Source organism: Chelonus insularis, unplaced genomic scaffold (genome assembly GCF_013357705.1).
Source record: "Chelonus insularis isolate UGA/USDA-ARS -01 unplaced genomic scaffold, ASM1335770v1 contig_35_pilon, whole genome shotgun sequence".
NCBI classification, from domain to species: Eukaryota; Metazoa; Arthropoda; class Insecta; order Hymenoptera; family Braconidae; genus Chelonus; species Chelonus insularis.
In genome coordinates, this window is record NW_023276524.1 from 1051389 (window position 1) to 1073282 (window position 21894).

General features: G+C 28.6%; 1 protein-coding gene across 5 annotated transcripts in view; it reads left to right on the forward strand.

Annotated features, from left to right (window-relative positions):
• LOC118067098 (growth factor receptor-bound protein 14-like) overlaps positions 1-21894 on the forward strand; it is a 395959-nt gene that overhangs the window by 130866 nt on the left and 243199 nt on the right. For all 5 annotated transcript variants that reach the window (XM_035083655.1, XM_035083656.1, XM_035083657.1 and 2 more), the window contains one exon: positions 457-585. In XM_035083655.1, coding sequence (XP_034939546.1) covers positions 457-585 — 129 coding nt within the window. The remainder of the gene's footprint in view (positions 1-456; positions 586-21894) is intronic.

The window sequence follows — 21894 nt, forward strand, 5'->3', positions numbered from 1 at the left end:
TCATTTTTTTTCTAATCAGTTCTTTTTTACAGTATTGACTGCATGCAATTTTGATTTTTACAAATTTATCTACAAAATTATGTACACATCCTTTCATAATGATAAATGTATACAATCATTAATATAAAATAATTGACACAAATTTAAATTTCAAACTTCATCCGAAATCAAAATGAAACTTACTGTTAATTAAAATAATTCAAGTTTAGATTAAATTTAATATTTAGTTCAATAATTTGTAGTTTAATATCAATTAGAAGAGTACAGGCGCGCTGCGTGCGCTCAGCATTGTATTATATACGTAGATAAGAAAAAAAAAATTATATTTTATTTTTAAATTAAAAATCTCTCCTATCATCACTTCTAACAAACAATCAACACCCGAACAAAGTGATGATGGATATGACGATAACCGGCAATGCTTTTTCAAGAGAGGATTACTTTATTTAATTTCAGGCATATCTAACTCGAAATGACATTGAACTTCCCAAAATTAGCAGTGAAGCTTTAATATTCGACCCCGATTTAAATAGATGGATAACCGTCACAATTCTTCTCGAAAATCGGAAGCTCTACATTTCAAAGGTAAGTTTTTACAAAAATTCCCAGTATCAATATTTATATTATATTTCAGTTAAAATTATTTTTTTTTATCTATGATTATATGAATTTATGAGGAAAGAATTGATGCAGTGAAAGTTATCTTTTCGCAATAAGTATTTTCACTATATGTCATTCTCACTTGATTAAAATTGTTAGAATATGAACGTAATACTGTATATTGCAGCACCAAAAACACTACGAAAAATAATTTAAATATATTTTGGTCAAGTAATTTAAATTATATCTCTGTTAAAAAATAATTGTACCAATTATTAATACGATAGACGTTATTGTCAATAGAATTCAATATTAATTTATAGAAGTCTATTAATCATTAACGGTGACATTTCGACCACACTCTATTGTCATTATTATTGATTACTGTTATAATTGTCATTATTGTTAGTAGTTAAAATATAATTCCCGTGCTTGGAAGTATTATTCCGTTATTGCGCATCGCGGAAGCGAAGAATGACAACTAACAAATTGTGATTCTACCATGCGTAGGCGAAAGAATAATGAGAGTTTGCGAGTTTGTTGACTCGTATTGCTTCATCTTTTTCGCAATATTCATGTGTTGAGATTAATGATATATACAAATTTTAAATTGCTAAACTAGATAATAGTTCATGTCATTATAAATCCGATGAAATCGTGAATTGAATACATTTGAAAGAAATTTCTACACATCATACAGTCATTTTTATTATATACAGTCAAAAATATTAAATCAAGAATATTTTTTTTTTTGATTTGACTTCAATCATAAATTTTTCATTAAAAAAGTAATAATATATTACCTTTTATGTCTAATTTCTTTGATAAAGTTATGAAATGAAGATGTATGTGTATGACTATCCATCTAAGAACACGTAGCTTTCGTTGAATGCCACTAGGCGGCGCATTTTTCTCGATAGAGCATACTGAAAAATAATTAATATCAATGCTTGAAACGATAAATATTTTATAGAAGCAATCATGGAGAATGACATGGTCCAATCTTATATACTTTTGCATACTATCACGTTATTTATTATAGTAGTTTGTATTATTATGATAGTATTATCGTTATTATACGTGGTATTCTACTCTTTTATTCCATAAATACTAGAATACATTGAGCGCACAAAGTTTTCGCCAATGATTAGATGATGATTTGAATTTTTTAACTAATATGATATTTTAATTTCACAATACCAATAATTTGACGAATTCGATTTTTCGAAAAAAAATATCATAAACGTATCATTCCCAATACTGTGAAATCGTTAAATGATCATTTTGGATGAAACTTTTCTTATCACTATTTATAGCTAACCAAAAAATCAATAAACTAATATTTAGTAAAAAACAAAATATATTCATCCATTAATAATAATAATAATAATAATGACATAAAAATTAACTTACGGAAAATCTTTTGAATAAAGTATTTGCAATAACTTCAGTGATGTAATGTTTACATTAAAAATTCTGCCTTCATTAAATATTTACTCAATTTTATATATAACCACTTAGTTGAAATCAATTTATACACTGAATTCAAGTAGTTCTTTATTCAATAGACGTTTTCTTGAAATCAAATTTAGAGATACGAACAGAATTCGACTTATACGGCTATCGCTTGTCCCACCTATCGCGTAAGTCCGGGTATACTGTACTAGCCTTCAAACCTTTTTTAAGCGTAACACAAAGATAATTAGGGAAAGAGGAAGTAAAGTGAAACACCACGAAAAAATTTGAATCAACAAATTAACCATTATATTGTTAAATGTTAATAACTTTTAATGCATTAATAAATTGGAAAATTGGTTAACAGAAATTGCAATAAGAGTTTTTAAATTTATTTTGAGAAATTAGTACATTTTCTCGAGCGTTCCACCTTACTCACCCTTCCCCTACTTTTATCTTGTTATGAGGAATTATGAGTTTTTTCTTAAATACTCTGATAAACTGATATTTATTGTCAATAAACAGTTAAACTTTAACTTTTAAGTGTTAATAAAGTGAGAAAAAACTTATTTTTTAACAAGACAAAAATATGTTATTTTAAATGAATGAATTTCACAAAATTACATCAATGAATATTAATGTACTTAATTTTTAACTAATTTCCAATCGAATCATTGCTCACAGTAAAATAGCATTGAACGTATCAAATGTGATCCGAAAATATGGTTTAACTGCTATATGCCAATTATAATTCATAATGGACTTAAGTATTATTTAAAGAGGCAATTTTTTATCTTTCATAAAAATCAATCGGATAAAATTCTTTCTACAAATTTCCGTAAAAGTCCAATTGTAAAGTAAGGAATTTTATAACAAATAAAATGTCTTAGACAGCTGTATATTTTTCACACCCTTTTTGATTTTACGAGGGTATTAAAATGCTCAAGATAAAAATGATTTTTATTATCCCTCTGAGGGTTCTGAGGTTTGCCAAGTATGTATATAAATATTCTCATTTATATACAATTCTAATTTATTAGGTGATGTTTAGTGTAGCATGTATTCACACCCTTAATCACTTACAATGAACAATAAACCTACCACACGAAATTCAGTGGTAGTCCTCGTACAATCGTGAATTTGCGAATTTACAGTAGGTGATTCACGGCTTTAACCTCTATATTCATCGATTATCCCTACTCCATCATATTTTGAAGTTTTGTAATTGTTGTAATTAGAGAAGCCTAGAGGTAGAGTACAGCTTTGTTAGCTTTGTCACTACTGCACAGAATTCGATGGTTCCGTTGCCAATGGCGTTCTCTCCTGCCCACTATTCTCCTTCCTCGCACACGCGGTATGCCAATCGATAACTGAGCTTCCGGCGATGCCCTGGGGTATTATTGAATCGTCGAAAATACAGGCACACCTACAGTTTCCCTTTGCTTGCCTTGCTCTCTTATTTTTTATTTTTAATTAAAAATGAAAATTTTGTAAATAATCCAATATACACTGGTCAAAGGAATAGCAATTTTGACATCAAACGAGGTCCAATTAATCAATTGGTTTATGTACAAAAATACACTTTGTCATGCTATTATTAATAAAATGATCACTCGCATTCTCTTTATTCGATTTTTACATCTCAATCAGCAATTGTCAAACATCCATTAAGTTCTTTTTTCTTTTGGTAATAAACCATTTTTATTTAATTTTTTTTCTTTAAAATCTGTGATTCTATCTGTCTTCTTATTGAAATACTCAATCGAATTATTCAAATTATATTTGAAAAAATGCGTTTGGGCATGCTTTGGAGTTTCTACATGACGAACTTTCCATCGAAGCATTCCCACTGACAGTATGAGTGTAACTTCATGGATTTGAACAACAGAATTCATTTTTTTAATAGCAAAATAAAGTTGTTATAAATAATGTTCAGTTGTTAAAAAGGCTGTACAGTTATTTTCAACAATACTTTATGAATATTAACTTAGCTTGTTAACATTCATAGAAAAAAAAAATAGAGTTGATCCTCAAGACAAATTCAATTGTTTTTTATTCTAAATTATCAATCAATGTAAGATGACTTCACTAAAATGAAAAACAATTACCGATAACACATAGTTTTGGAACACAGCAACATGACACGTAAGGGGGGAGGAGGGTAATCTCAGAACTATAGCACATATAAAGGCTCTGATAATTAATATCTCGTAGACGTGCGAAAGCATGTCATTACTGTTCGTAAACGTTGTCGGCAAAAGGATTATTAGGCTGTCATCCGACCAACTTCAAAATAAATTGCTTGTAAATGAGAAAGCTGACGAACAAACTAGACGCTGTAACACCAGCTTTTATATGAACTTTCATAGAAATTGTAAAATATTTTTCTATAAACTTTATAAAAAATTGGTAGTCCACTAAAATTAATCTGTCAGTTAAAAACTTTAATAAAAAAAAATGAAATTTTATGTTGAAATGTTAAATTTTTTGCGTTGTATAGAAAGTATGTTATTTTTAAAACATCAAGTATCACCTTTATAATTTATCAGCTTCAAAGCTATACTTTTATTGTTGATCATTAAATTGTAATAAACTGGCGTTCATATTAAACCTTTACCCTACATTTAGAAGTTGTTTATTTCAATATTTTTACTAACTTTTACTAATTTAAGTGGGATATTAAATAGCAAAAAATTTGAATTATAAAATTATACTGAAAGAATATTCTTATTAAGGAAACATCCGTTTTCCCTCACTGAATTACTAAAAATCAAAAAATCTGTCTTGCCTCATGAATCCGTTTTACCCCGAGTTCCCCTACATGCCATCTTGTAAAGAAGTTTTTCTCATTTTTTTAATTGTTTGAGGCTCGTTAGCATATCTTTTGCTTTCCTTAAGAAAACTGAAAAGTAAAGTAAAAATCAACTTTTCCATTTAAAAGGGAAGCCACTTGTAACAAAAATTTACAGCGCTCGTATAAAAACAATTTTGAAAAGAAATAAACAAGCTTAGAAGTACGTTAGTTGGATTTTTTTTTGAAAACTTCGTTTTTCACTAGAAGGATGCTTTTAAACTTCACGAAAAATTGAAGTAAAAAACGAAAAAGAAGTTTAACTAAAGATTTGAAGAGGCAAGATCATTTCTGTAAGTGAATGTACTTTGCTTCATGCAATATGATATAAGATTATTTAATCACATCAAGTTATTTATAACGATATTTTATTGATAATTGTTCTAATATAATCGTAGTAATGATAGCTGAATAAATTAAAACGACTTTTAATTGTTTATAGCAAATTGAAATTGTCATAAATAATACGTTATTGTCTAGAGTAATACGAAGTTATTAACTACTATATTGTATTGAACTCAGTTATCAATAATGTTAATCATCTAATTTTTTTTAAATGAAATTTGTTTGGAGTCGCTATCTTCAATGGTTCTCGAGATATCGAAAACGAAAAAAAATTGGACGTACCCATTCACGCACGCACATGTGTATATTCATAAATTCATGTTTAAACGTTCTAATATGCTTTCAAATGTCTCAAAATGCAAAGATATGATAAAATTATGAATTTCAAAAATCGATTCCATTACAATAACTTCCCAATAGGAAGTTAATAATGGTATGAGAAATAATTAAAAGAAGCTAAAAGTTTATTGAGAATAACATGAAAGATTTTCAATTAAAAAAGGTTTCAATTGTAAAATAAAATAAATAAACAAGTCAAGCATTGATAATATGTACAATAAATTTTGTATACGCTGGTTTATACGTTTGTTAATGATCATATAGATGAAGACCTACAATTAAATTATTGTTGGATTCTCTGAACAAAAATGAATCTTATTTAGTTAATATTTTGTTTATTTTATTTCATAGCTTTTTAAATATTAAACTTATGGTTAAACTCAACACTTAGTTATAAACATATTTTTAAAGAAAAGAACCGAGGCCCAATCCTGTTTTATGACTTCAGATACTTGGGTCATACAAAGGACTGTTTCTTTATTAAGTAATAAATGCCTAAAAAATATTTTAGTTTAAACCTTAAACTTTAAGGTCTTTAGTTAGTTCTGTACGACTATCTGTAATATAAGGACGTTTTCTCTAAATGCAATCCGTGATAATAATAAAGAACTAAGTTATAAATGTTTAAATAGAAATTCAACTTGTACTTGATTATTTCACAAATACCCATCTTAACTTCGAATAATTATTTTACAATACTCATGATCCAGAGATACTAAGACATCTAGAACCTTAAGAGAAGATGTAATAATTATTAAGTAGTTTTTTTAGCAATTAAATAGAAAATGAAATGAAAAGATATTGCACGGAGAAAAAAAAATTTAGAGCAATATTTTCTTATTTTTTTCTTGGTGTTCTGTTGGTAGTAGAAAAGAATAAAGTAAAGAAACCTGAGTTTTGTGATTCGACGAAACGGAGAGCAAGCATGCTGTTCGGCAGTATTTCAATGCAGAATAATATATAACTTCAGGCAATGACGCTTTATTGCCGCAGCGATAACTCCCATGTCTTTTGAGATACAGTAGGTAGAAAAAGGGATGAAAGTAAGGAAAGCCAATAAAGAATAAGAAAAGAGAGGTAAAAGTATTATTGCAATACATATTGCATTATTATGACATTTAAAAATTATATACATTTCTTATCATGAAATAAGTAATAATTATTACTCACAAGGCTCTGATAAATGAATCTAAATAAAAACTATCCCATTTCCATCAAGAAAGAGATGCTTTTTATCTTCCCAGTGGAAGTTATTTCAATTTGTATTCATCACAATTAAAAATCTAGATTTGATATAAATAATTATTTAATTGAAAGTGATTAATTTTTTCAATTAATAAAAAAAAAAGTTTAAAAAACAGATCATTAATTAAAAATGGGTTGGTATTTAGTTTTAAAGTTTCTTACATAGAAAAGTCAGTCATTAATTAAGAAAAATTACTGCTCAATATCGAATTTCTCTATGATATTTAATCCTCACTTCAATCAATCAAGAAAAAACAAATTTCAAAAACAAACTAAAAAATCGTCAAACTTGAAGATAAAATTTCCAATACAACTATTTCTTAGAACAATAGAAAATGGTTTTCTAAGAAATTAATTGATCATTTTTGTGAAGAAATAAAGACAATGTTAATTGTAAGCATAATAAAATTCATCATAAATTTGATAGAAATGCGATAGAAAAGTTAGAGATTGCGAGAGTAGTTGATGTTATTGATCTTGTACCGTATCAATTTATTAAAAAGCATTTTAATCAATCATTGAATGAAAGTCTTTAGCAAACGAAAATTTCTGTACTTGATCTTATAATTTAGTGAATGATATTTGAAGTCTTGAAAGTCTTCAAGTCATTTTTAAAGAATAATTATGTATCAAGAAAGAAACTGTCAAGTAGAAGTTGAATACAAGTTAACAGCTTGATCATTTCCTTAATTAAATCAATAAAATATATTGTTAAGTTAAATGATTGAATAAATACTTTAACGAATTGCTAATTAGTATTAAAGAATTCATACAAGTTTGATAGAAGTATAAATATTTATTGCAAATTTATCTTACTCAATTAAAGTCAATGATTACTTAGAATACCAACTAAAGTTGAAAAGAGATTGCAATAAAATTAAAATATAAGTTTTCAAATTTATATTTGTTTATTTATAATTGAAAGATATCTCAGCATGTGGTCTTTTCATCATTACAATAATTCATCGCCTTATCGTAGAAAGAAGTAAAACAACAGAAAACTCTTCCAACATTTCACTTTCATAGCTTTGTCTTATCGTGTAAGATGTATTTTTCACCGAAAACTTCGTTCTATCATTTTTAGTATGTGGGGAAGGGTTCAGAGAAGACTATATGATAGTAAGGTCTTATGGAAGATGATGAAAAATCATAGAACTCAAAGCTAAAAAGAAAAATTTGAGTTTTTTTTTAGTAGCTAAATATCTATTGGCAAACAAGTATGATTGATATTTTGAATTCTACTTTAGAAACTTTTGATATCAGTCACTGCAAATGCTCAAAGTTTTCTCAAATGAGCAAATGAATGTAAGTGAGTTTTAGATTGTTTTTCAGCTTAAAGTATAATCTTTTATCTAAAGAATGTTCGTACTAATTGTTTTTTTATTGAATCATTATTTGAAAATATATTATTTTATTTGTACTGCTCTTCGACTTCTCATTTATATGACTCTGGTAACATTTTCATAACTCCATAATTGTTAAGATTAGATACAACTATTTTAGTAAAATCAATTCTTAGACAAAGAAATTGAAAGAATTCATGTACAATTTAATTTTATTCAAGGAATAAATTAGTCACTTTGAAGTATAAATTAGTTTCATGTCTTCATGTAATGTTAGATGATATTTGAGTGCTGGTTTATGTAAAAGAATTAAAAATGCCATATACGTATTTTGATGTAAACAATTTTAAACTGGTTGATAACAATTAATATCATAACGGTATAAATAAAACAATAATACTACAAAAATAATCCTTCCTTTGAAACTGAGCTGCATTAACCGCAAATCCCCTCAAAATTTTCTCGGCAAAATGTCAATTATTTATTCATTTTTATCATGAAAACATTATTTATATATAAACAAAAAAGTGGTATGCAAGGTAGAAAACAAAGTTTTATAGTGAAAGTGTAGTGGTTGTTGAATAATTAATCTTTTTCCCTTGACCAGCTGATGGCAGGTGAATCTGCCATGACATCTCAAAATTTTATGAGTGCATGTTTCTTTTTTCATTTTTAACTGTTATAAATTAATTATATTGACAGTATACTTATTCTTTACTCTCTGATATAAATTAAGTTTCCAAAAAAATCCACATTAGATCAAAATATCTATCTTTGAAGATGTAATCTACCAATAATTTTTCTTATTATCTTCAACATCAATTTTCAATTATTTTGAAATTGTGGTCTTAAAACAATCATAGTCTTACAACAATGCAGCCAAACTAAAGAAGAAAAGATAAAAGCAATATAAGAATAAAATCAATAAACACATAATACTCTTGTTTGAGTGTAAAATTTTGACTTTGAATAACAAAAAATAGATTTCTATGAGATTTATTTTGCTTGGACTTAAAAGTTTATTATTTAATTTGAGTGTAGAACACAATGGGGTGCACTCGTATACTGAATTACTTCAACATCTGCGTGGTTGAACAAGCAGCGTTATTGTCCTGTTCTTTATACGTTGGCCACGCGTCAGCTGTCATCGCAGTGACATTTCGCATTGTCTCTATTTCATCTACCCAGTGGTTTCAGTATCTACGTGATTGCGTGTATGAATACCAAAACTTGACCCGCCTTTGTCCACCACGTGCATGCACTCATTACTTTCTCATGAGCTTTGGATATGAACATATCCTGCACTGCATCATCAATTATATTCCGAAATTAGTTTTCTTATTATTATCTGTTATGTTTATGAATAATTAAATGCATCTACAATTCAATATTCGTATGATTGCATCGTGTGACATGTCTTGTTACAAAAATATTACTTGTCATGAACATGAAATTTAATATCGTTAGAGCTAATACTTGGTGAATTAAAAAATTAAGAGAATAAAAATTTTTTAACTTTTTGCATAAGGTAAAATGCTCACTGAATGACCAACGTTAATTAGTGCATGAAAGTTGTTAATTGCAAACTTCTAAGCTATTTGAGACTTTATAATTGCAATGTTGACATTTGTGTCTAATTTTAATCGATACTAATTATAAGTAATAATTAATAAGCTTAGAAATTTGCAATTATTAATTCTTGATGTGTTGATCATTCACTGGAGAGTGATTATTTATGGGCCATTCAAAAGCTTAGACATTGTTTGAGTATTTGAAAGGGTCCTTTTTTCAATGAATAAATTATTAATCATTTATTAATTATACATAACTATTATACGAATTTAATTATTTGAAAAAATAACATACGTTAGGTCTTCAAGTCTCTTTAGAAATTATATGTCATGTATTTTTCAAAAGTACGAGTGTTTTAAAAAATATCTTGACTGTATTAATTATTAAAAAAATTTTTAATTGAATAACATGTTTAAATTCTGTTAAAAAAATCATAAAGTACTGTAACCTGTGATAAAATGGCTGTTGTTTTATGCTACTTGTCAAGGCAACTCATGAATGTATCTTGTAAAATTTTTAATTTTATAATTTTTTTTTGTTCTTAAGATGATAATTATCAATTTACCTCAAATATTTTTAATCAAAGAATTAAGTTGACAAAACTTCTAGGAATAATTACCTGGAGGTATAAAAGTTTAAAGAGTAAAAGTGGCTATAATTAGTCTTTCACAAAACTCCAACACGGTAAAATTCAGTTTTTCACTTTATCATATGCATTCAAACAGTCTATTTGAGAAAAGAACTTTTAAAGTTTGATAGAATATTGTTCATTTCTTTACAGTAACAAGTTTAAATAGAAGAGGAAAGAAAGTGCTCTTTAATTATTGGCCTTAAGCGGTTAAGAAAGTGGAATCGTCAAAAGTGTTTTCTATATTTTAAAGGAAACAAGCTAACTAACGGTTTCGACTTTTCTCTCCTTCTTCTTCGTCTTCTATTCCGTCTTTTTACATGTATATGACAACATAATTATTTGTTTTGAACTCATTAATACTTCTATACGAATTTCGGTAAATAACTTGATCATTCAATTAAAGGGATCAACAGAAAGTTAAAGTTCAACTTCTGATTAGTTAACTGCTCATTTAAGAAGAAAACTGTTCATCATTATAATATTGTTTACTTTTATAAAATAGTTACTCGATCATATTTTTATAAAGTACATGTTCTGATAATTAATCACTTTTTTCTTCTTTAATAGTAAAAATAGTAATAGTACCTAATCGATTTAGTTTAAGAACCATATTTTTAGTGACGACGAATTTCAGTAAGCATTTGTGATCACTTTTCATGTTGCGCTTTTTTGTTGATAAAAAAATTGCTTTTGTTTTATGAAATATCTTAAAGACAACGCATCGAACATCGAAACTTGAAGCCAGAATTTTCAGAGATTTTTATGAGAAAAAAAATGAGACCAGTCACAACTCTTTACGACTGATGGACTTCGAGATATTCAATTGTTCAAATGAAAAATACCGCCGTTTTTTAAACAATTGATCGTAGTTTATCAACAAATAAACTTTTTAAAGTTTTTTTTTACTCGGAAGCTACATTTATGCCGAATGTATAGAACAACTTGGCGTTAATTAAATACATTACTTTTTAAGATAAAACAAAACATGCATTGTGATAAATTCTATTCAATTGGCACTTTCTAATTTTATCGTAAAATGAATCAATAAAACTAAAGTATCTAACTTCTCTTTGTGTACAATGGAATTATTTCAAGAGGTACGGTATTGTTCTTACAGCCATGATTTTTTCCGTGTAGGAACTATTTAAACTAAAAATTAACGAACATTTAAAAAGTTCCATTGAATGCCTATATTTAATAACTAATATGGTTTGATTTAATTTTAGACGAGATATGAGCAAGTAAATCTCTTGAAAACGTCTTGATTCTCTTGTACAGAAGCCCCTGAAAGATGCTTTTGGTAGGCTTTGTGGTCAGTTGTTGCTTCAATATCGATCCAATATTAGTGATAATTAACAATGTCTTTCTTAATATTTTTAATGCAATCATCTAAAGATATAAAAGATTTCAATTAAATTGATGTATCAAAAAATATTCATTCTTTTCCATTCAAACTATGATATTGATGGAAATTTCCAGTCATTGAGTGGTCATACTGAATAGAAAGGTTTAGTGGAAATGACTGATTTATAATCATAAAATTGAATAGAGTTTACTCGATAGTGTACTGCACTGATAAATGCAGTATTCTTTTCTTTAACTACCAGCCAAGAAATATTGAGTTGGCTAGAAAATACTGAAACACTTTAACGGTTTAAATACTCTAGAACATATAGTATCAGGATGATATTACAATGAGAGGGTATCCAGTCTCTACCCTCAAGGTAGATACAAGCTATTGATGCACATGGTAACTAAATTATTGATTATAGTTTGCAGACTATTCAATAAAAAAAATATTAAAAATTGTTTTAGGTGTTTCACTATTACCTGGGCAACCTAATATTTAAATTGATATCAATTGTAACTGTTTCTAAATGAGTCTATTATTATTCTGCAATTTAATCATTGATGATGTAACCAATTGATAAGAGATAAAAATATGCAAAAAGATAGAATTGATTAGTTGTCACTATCAATCGATGCGGATTCATTGACGGGTCATCTGGCAAACTTCTGGCCAATTAAAGGACAATGAGCTAGTTTTCAGCAATGTTCAGTTGTGCTTGTGTTCATCATGGGGGGCCATTGTGTTGGGCAGCTGACAATGGCATGGACAATGAACGACACTTTACGAATAATGCGACTCAGTGCACGGTTACCTCGTGCTAGGGTGCAGCTGGTTCGAGGCACCTAAAAGGGTTGATTCTCTTACTGGATGATTTGCTTCTCTGCTACTGCACATACACCAGGAGGTACTCTTGTAGCTGTGACGAGTCATCCGTTATTCTTGGATATTCCACGTGCCAAGTTACACAAATTTACTGAGTATAGATATTTCAACTTGGAAGTATTCTATTCACTGTGTCAGGCATTAATCATCCTTAAAAAAATGTATATATTTACTTCAAGCTTTATATTATCATCAGAATTTTTTTTTTTGGCTTGTCATTTGATAAATTATATAAACACATAAATACTGATGAAAAATTTCAGAGCTCTGCTTGTTTGTAGTAATTTGATTGAGTTTTAAAATAAAATTAACTGATTGTGTTGTGAAAGCCAAATCTCTGTTCAGGATTAATCATGAAGATTTTTTATTCTATTATTTATTGAATAATTTCTTCGTAATATTATGATAGCATTTTTAAAATTAATTGTAACAAAAAACTTTCAAGTTTGAAACTGTATGATTATTCATGGTCTATGTAAATGGAAATAACATTCACTATCTAATGTAATTAGCACTGACAAAAGGTGACTATTTATGAATAAACATTTCGAAGATGTGAATTATTGTAAAGGAGTTCTAGGATAACGGAAATGCATATGAATTATAAAGTAATTACGAGGGATCAGGTTGACAGGATATGGCGTATATCATTGTTATTAATCGGCACTAGTACGCGCTGTCAATTAAGCAAATCCTATCCAGACCCTGTGAGTGGAATTCCATCTCCAACAACTTTGAGCCGCAGTTTCAAGTCTATGACATTTCGAGTTCCATTAGTTAAATTATGGTGGTCCCGTGTGGATGCTTGCATGTTCCCTGAGCTGGAGTTTTGGGAGTGGCATTTGTAATACCAAGCTTTCGAGAAAAATCTTCATCAGCATTGATTATGGTCTAGTTTCTGCATAGTCTTGAACACTATCCTTGATACGATAAGTTACCAAATGGCCTTTTTGTTAGAAGGATATCGCGTAAGCATATTTTAAATGTTTTCTAAACCTATGTTACAACACATTTAATATATTTAAATCTTCTTGCTATCTCTGATTTCCAGATCTTTGCTGGTATTACATTGTACAGTATAAAGTAACTATAAATCCTATGAAGCCACAGAGGCGAGTATCTACAACATTGAAAATTCCATTAGCCAAATTATTCTAGTTATCTATTCCCATAAGCCGTATTCAACTGTTCGTAATACTGGAAATATTATCCTTCATTCTAGCCTAATATGTAACATTATTACTGTTATGAAGATTAAATTTCCTTATGGTCATATCGATCAGCACCAATAAGTTTCATTGGAATGAAAAAGATGATCCACACTACAGCTCTATATACGCATCGTGCATTACATATTAGACTATTCCTAGTCAATGAATTAAATTTGTTTGCAGGGTTTCCGCGTTTACCACAACTCTCTGTGGAATATCCGCTTTCGTCGTTCATTTGCAAATCGCACGAAGCCATTTTGGATCGGCTTCCATTGGTTGCCGACAATTCTCTTCCGCTTTTAACCCCTTTCATGCTTTACTCTCTCTTCTTCATTTTCTATAACTTTCAATACATGCACAGATTATTGAACAAGTGAAAAGATACTCATAAGACTAAAAAGTCTGCACTTTGTTAGTAAAATATTTAATTTCACAGAAAACTCTGGAATATATTGTTTCTCATTGCTTCTTTTGATTGCAAATATTTTAAATTGCAATCAATATTTCAATTTCGATAGTATCATTATTTGTTTGTTATTTTATGTTTAATTACTTTCCATTTTATCAAATAGATATCATTATACATCTGCAAACAAATTATTCCATAACATTTTGCAAGTGAATTTAGCATCAAATTTTGTATCATAGATAATTTATTGTTTGTTATTTATTTGGATAAGTAATCGGTTTCAAAATATCAATCAATGGATATTTGCGAAAAATTACATTCTTTGTACTGGAAAATAAATTCATTTATTTATTGAATGGGATTTATTCAAATGTTTCATGAGTTTATTGATGAAATAACATTTTACTTTAAGAACATGATAATTTTTTTGGTTATAAGTAATAATAGTTTAAACTATTCGCATGAAAAGTATTATAAAATTAATTAATTTCAATGTATTATTACACTAAATTAATTAATTTGACCTGTAAATTGATAAACAGTACATGATTTTCAAAGTCAAGTGAATTCAAAAGCATTTCAACATTGATTGCAAATTGAAACAATTTTGTTTGTCTGCAAATTATTAATCAAATAATTAATGAATAAATTGGTATCGTTTTAATGAATTTCAAGGAATTATAGCGATTACATTTAAGTTCGTATTGACCATTGACACATGGTACTGTGTCACTTCGGATGAGAAACAACAAGAAGTAGTTTTTGGTAATTATATAGAATCTCACGTTATTTTCGATGTCCTTAAAAATGGAGTATTTTGTACTTTTAATAATGCTGTTTAAAAATATTTACACGAATGGGATGCGGAAACTCAAAATAAATACAATTTTTCAATATTAAACAAAAATTTCTTTCTTAATCCATCCGCCGAATGTACGGTCTTTCTGGCCGCATTTTACGCCGGGAAGAGCGACTTTTTATGGCCTGCTCGAGCTGCAGCGCGCTCTGGCGGACTGTGAAATTTTCTGGCCGCTAGTGTACACAGATATATACAACAGTATTCAGTATCGTGCCGGTCTTTTCATAACCTCAAAACTAACTGTGGTATTATTTGTGAGATACAAGAGAGATAGCAAAAAAATCCAGAAAAAATAAATAACGACTCTTCTTCTGAAGGTTCTACCGACAAAGAGGAAATAATTAAATTATTTGATAAATAAGCGAAAGCTATTGTAGATAGTCAAACATTGCCCAAGAAATCAGCTGATGGTACCTGTTGATATTTATTACCCCTTACTATTTGCACAATTTTGACGGAGGATCAAGAAAAGTAGTATACGACCCACGGCCAAAAAGTTGGATACCACATACGCCAGAAAATCCAACTTTCTGGCCTTGGCACGTAATATACTATTTATCCTTTAAAAAATCATTAATTTTAAGCGAATACGTTGTCGATATGGTGTTAAAAGGCTTCGATTTTTTCTGTATACAGAGTAATTCAGAATTATGTATAAAGATTTTACACCTGTAAACAAGATCGAATTTAAGCTGATATGTATTTCGCCTTTTTACATTATGTGCAGAAATGAGATCATTATTAATTAATGAAAACAACTACACTGCAAATCTCAAGATTTCACAAACGTCTTAAAATAACACGCATTAAGTATGTTCAATACGAAGTGTCCAAAAACAAGCCATACATAATTTGTAGACACTTTTTACACGTTTCGTAATGTTTATAGACAAATCTATAGTTTGTTTACGGCATTTAACATTGAATAGGCTTAGCGTGCTAGAAATGTCTACAAGAATAGCACACTTGGATTTGCAGTGTAATCAGAAGCCGTAGATAGCAAGTAAAATTTAACCATAGAGGACAGGCTTCATTTGTCAAGGAAAAGTTACCATGTGTTATAAAGTAATAGAGTAACCAACATCATGCAGTGACTTTTTCAGAAACATAAATTTTTTAAATATTTAATGAATAGGAGCGCGCAGGGAGACTCTTTTCAACGGTCAGAAAATGATCGGAAAATAGTCAAAAAAGTTCTAACTTGTTTCTGATCATTTTACACAGAGAAACATACTGTAAAAATTACCCGACACATAATCCAAATTACTGTATTGTATGATAATTTTTAGAATTATTGATAAGAAAAAAAATTATGCAGTATAATAAATTTTACGAGTTTCATATGATTTCTATCATAGGACTGTTTTTGGTATAATTTTTTCAACCTTTGATGAAAGGTACATTATGATAAGCTATTGATCAAATGAAATTTATTGAACTATCCATATTGTTTCGTATCTCCAATCCGAGTACTAAATCATTTTTCCGAAACAAAACATTGCAATCTACCTGGAAAATTTGTGCCAATTGAGTTCTAGATACGTTATCTTTCCCCTTCAAATGATTTCGGATCGTTACAAACGAAAGTCTTTTTCCACATGAAGTCGCCACCTGATTTTTTTAACCCAGAGGCTTTCAGACGATCTAGTCTGTCTTGCTCGTCTAACTTTCCTTATCTATCTCTGTATATATATGCTTTTATCCTATGCCGACGTCTTCTTCGTACTGTAAACCCACCACTGAATATTTCATTGACACTAACGGACTCCGTTCTAACGGAGAATCAACGCTCGCTTCATCGACAATTTTCGAGGTAAATTAAGGCTGGGCAATGCTCGGAGGGTCTTTTGGTCAATCGAATGGAAGAGATGGAAGGGTAGTTTCTCGTCCCTATTTAAAATTTTTTATCTACTCGTTGGAAGTTTTCCGTTTTTTGCTGACTCAAAGAATAGATTGTCCAGTAAATATAAAATGAAAAGCTACAGACGAAAAATCTTAGCCATCGTAGATATCAATTTTAAACACAATTACGTTAATAGTCTTTACGTACCAGAGTTGATAGAAATATTGGCCATGATTACTTAAATGATTTAGAAGTCCAAGTTAGAAGAACATAAGCTGCAAATAAATCGAGTAAACTTTTTTTTTAATGATTGAAACAATGAGTAGAATTTAATTAAGGCGTTCCTAAACACAAATAGGGGCCCAATAGAATTTTCCAAAGTACAAAAAAGCAAATTATTACTTCATTAAGTTTTCATGAATCCATCAAGTAAGATAACTTTAACGAATTTAGGTTATGTTGTCGATGAGAACGCAGAAGCATATGACAATTTAGGCAGAGGCCGCGGCAGAAAGTAGAGACCCTTAAGATACAGTCCGGCAAGACTAAAGTCCCTTATGTTCTTATGGAACTTTAGGCAAGACTCGAGCAATATGGTGATATTTTGCCAGACTTTATTTTGAGGGACTCTAGCTAGCACTTGAGTCCCTTAGGATGTGTCATACGATCTTGTCATGTTCGTATAAAAGATCTGCAAGCATCTGCAGTACACGGAGAGAGAGTTAAAATAAAAATTACCATGGGTGCATAGTAAACAAGGAACAGGCTGAATTTTCTTCAGAAATTCTCATAGGATGTATTAATTTATACATTATGTGTACTAATTTTTACCATAACCCATAGTAATTTTTTATCGAATGTATATTAAAAAGTATTAAAATAAACTTTATCATGTTTTAAGAATAATTGTACTTTATAAATTAAAATATTTACAAAGCATCTTATATTTTTTATTTTACTTTTTATCTAAAATTACTATGTAACATGGTAAAAATGAATACAAATGAATAATACATTCATATCAAATAAATTTTACCATGGTACCTTGTAATTTTTACTGTAACTATAGTAATTTTTATATTATGCATACTAAAAAGTACTTCACATTCCAACCGTCATCCCCACTTTTCACTTGTTTACAAAGGAGTGAGGATAGATGAGCTATTCATTTCATTAGATGTGTCAATTTTATTTCATTTGTGAAAACTTAAAGACGTACTTGGAATATTTTGAGAAGATTTAAGAAGATTATTTGTTCACGTTAAGTTAGTAACAACGATTGATTATTTAATTAATAAAGAAATAATTAAATAATTATTCTTTTTAATTCATTCCTATCATGGAAAATAATTGTTGCTAAAAATGAATATATTCCAAAGTTTTGGATTTAAATAATTTTTTATTGTTTTTATTTTTTTAACTGATTAGGTTTTGATTTAAATCACCCATGAATACAGATATATATCCATACATGAAACTGATAAACATACATATATAGAAATTTAATTTTTGCGGTATTATATTAAAATTAAATAATGTAACATTGTAATTTTTACGTCGGGATATTGAAATTTTAAATTCTGAATATATAATTTTTACTTTACCAGCCGTGGTAAAATTTACTATGGTGCATAGTAAATTTTACTTGAGTTTTCGTCTGTTCCAGAATTACTACAGAACATAGTAAAAATTATTTTAATTCCGTAATAAAATTTACTTTAACCTTCTCTCCGTGTAGTGTTATACGTGTTGTTTTTGCTTTTACGTATGGATCTAATTTGAAATCTTACAGCAGATTAAGATGGTTATCTCCCGAGAGCTTGTATCAAAATTCATTTTGTCCCAGTCAAATAGAATTAATTATACATTAAAAAAAATATTCCAACTTCCGTGAAATTATATTCAGAAATTATTTATAATACGCTATAAGTAATATTTAATAACATCTAGAAAGTATTATTATTAATTTTTTTTCTACAATTTGAAATAATTCTTCGTACGGACCTGTACCAATACATCGACCTTACTTATATGAATGTACCACCACATTTCCATTCTTCGATTTGCTGTTAGAAAATTAATTTTGATAATTTTTTATTCAATAACGGAACATCAAAATTGTATGAAATTTCACTGAAGCATTAATTACATATTCATTGATGTTCTAATTTTTTTTAAACGTCATCGTGAATTTCGTTTTGGAATATTTATCGAAAAACTACAACAGGTTACTTTCTACCATTAAAATGCATGGTAAAATCACAATCTTTAATTTCCTTTAATCAGTTTTTTTTTTTAGTATTGTTGTAGAAAAGAGAGTACTTGAACATCAGAACATTTTAAAAAATAGCGATTCGATAGTTTTTCAAAAATTTAATTTCTGCTTACTCTTAATATACGCATGGATGTGATAAAAATTCTATCCAACAATTTTACCAATCGAAATTCGATCAGGGAGTGTAAAAGGACTGAAAAGTACTCCTTCCTTGAATAAAGGCATAGGAAAAAATATATCTAAGTCTTTTCAAGAGCTATGTTTAGCCTATTATATGAAATATTTTAAATTCTATAAGATATTCATAAAAAAATCTATTCATTCTCTAAATATGACAATATTAAATTTCTTCGATGTAGCATTTAACTTAAATCTATTATGTTCCTTCATTTTGTCGGGCTTCGATTTAGGAAGCAATTGAGTTCAGGCATGCAGAAATAATAAAAAATAGAAATTCAGCTGGAAAGAGTGATTAGCCAATTTATTAGGTTGTAGAGCCTCTGACAATGGATAGCATTAAATTATCCTTTATCACTTGGTCACAAGACATGTGATCCTAGAATTGCTTTAAACTAAAGTCGATCTGTATGGTACAATTTCAAGTAGCTTCTTGAAGCTCCCTCGAGAGTGCCATGACAGAGTCAAGAGGATTTCTCATCCGAGAGATTTTCTACGAGGGATTCTGGAAATAGTAAGATAGATTTTAACTGGGAATCTTTATTCGATATTTTTTGATACAATTTTGAGATGATCACATTTCGGAACGAATTAATTGAAATAATTTTGAATGAATGTGAAAATCAGATTGTCAAGAAAATTTTTGTTTCAAATAAATTTCTATCGAATCTAATTATTATATAATTGGATCCATTTGACCTCTTCAGAGACATGGTTTTTATTTTATCATAACTTGCTGTAATCAAAGTTGAAGTTTACACTGAAAAAAAACCAATTTTTTAATGTAATTTTTAATTTTATTAAAATCAATTATCTATTTATTCTTGTAAAAAGTAAAATCTTTAAGTAGACCAAGTCTAGACTAAAATATTCGGCTGGCCGGTTTTATACCGGGCGTAAAATTGCATTAGATGTTAGGAAGGTATAAAAAGGGTTCTTTGTGTTTCACCAAGCTTACCATGTTGAACAGTGCAAATGATTAGAAGCCACTGTGGCTTAGTTACTTACGGTTAAACTTCGTTATTGCGAGATATTCGTTAATTGAATTAAAACCATCTTTTTTTCTTTTTTCTCAGCTTAATCTTAAACCATTTAACAGCTGATAAGAATGCATAGGTAATTGACTTAGAGTTAATTAAAAGTGAGAAAAAAAGAATTCGTTTCCGGAAATACGTTATAATGAATAATTTCAGTATTTGTCTTCATTTGAATAATCGGTTAAATTCTTCATTAACAAAGGGACTAATAGAGGTTGGATATTGAGTAAGAAATTATTATTGATGGAAAAAAATAGTCAAGTGCAAGTCAGACATACACATTGAGGATTTCATGTTTTAGAAATTATATTTTTTAATGTATTAATCATAAGCCTATTCTCTAAGCATTGGCCTTAAATATGAAGTTCAAAGCTCTACTTTTAGATACTACAAAATATTTTTATGGAGTGCTAACTACTCACGAAATTCCTTTCCAAGTAAAATACCTACACTGTGAATCTCATAGCTTTGTGCTGTCTTGTGAATTAAGTTAATTCTAACACAAAATAAAAGTCTATATAAAAACACGATTTTTAAGTATGATACTCTTTACATTGTGAATAATTTAAAAAACAAAAATTAAATCGTCAATCATTTTAGTGAAAAATCAGATCTAAAAATGCTATGGATTAAATAAGAGGTTTATTTTCTACTTTTATTGTTAAATTTGAAAAGTTTACGTACTATAGATACTTTTAAAAACCAAATAATGATTTTTAAGCAATCTTGAATAAATAAATTCGCCCCTAAGCGATAGAAATGCTTTGAATTATTGCGATTGCATATGTCTCACAACTCCCTTTCGTCTACGTAATTAACTATTCATATTTTTTTGCTTATTTTTACTAATTAATTAACATGTAGAGAACATATATTAGCACGGTATCAACAAAGTTTTTCTCAACAATATTCCAGAAGTATAATAAAATAAAGAATCTCCATTTCACTCTTATCTACAAAAATGGCAACCCCTCAAAATAAAGTTTTTTATGACTTAGAATTCAATTTTCGTCTTTGGACCACAGATTTACATATTACATGTGAATTTTAAGTTTATATCTCATTTCATTTAGAAGTTGGAAGCTTCTGACTGACAGACTGACAGCATTGCCATGGCAATAAAATGCCATTCAAACTCTTAGGCATAAAATCTTCAAAAAAAGAAGATTTTGGGAGTTTAATACACAATTAGGATTTTGCTAAATTATTTTTAGTTTATCAAGTTCGCTTGCAAAGGCTAATGTAAGACAAATGATTAGGGAAACTTAGGAAAATACACCACAGTTGAGTTTGAGCACGAATAACTCAGAGGTCACAGCAGAATGACTTTCAAATACTAATTAGTTCTAAAGTTCAGTCATTTATCATTCATATGGCTAACACATATGCAGCATGTTAATCGTACTTTTTTGATAAGTTTTTTTCAAAATTTGGATGTGTTGATGTCAATAAATTTTCTTTTTATACCA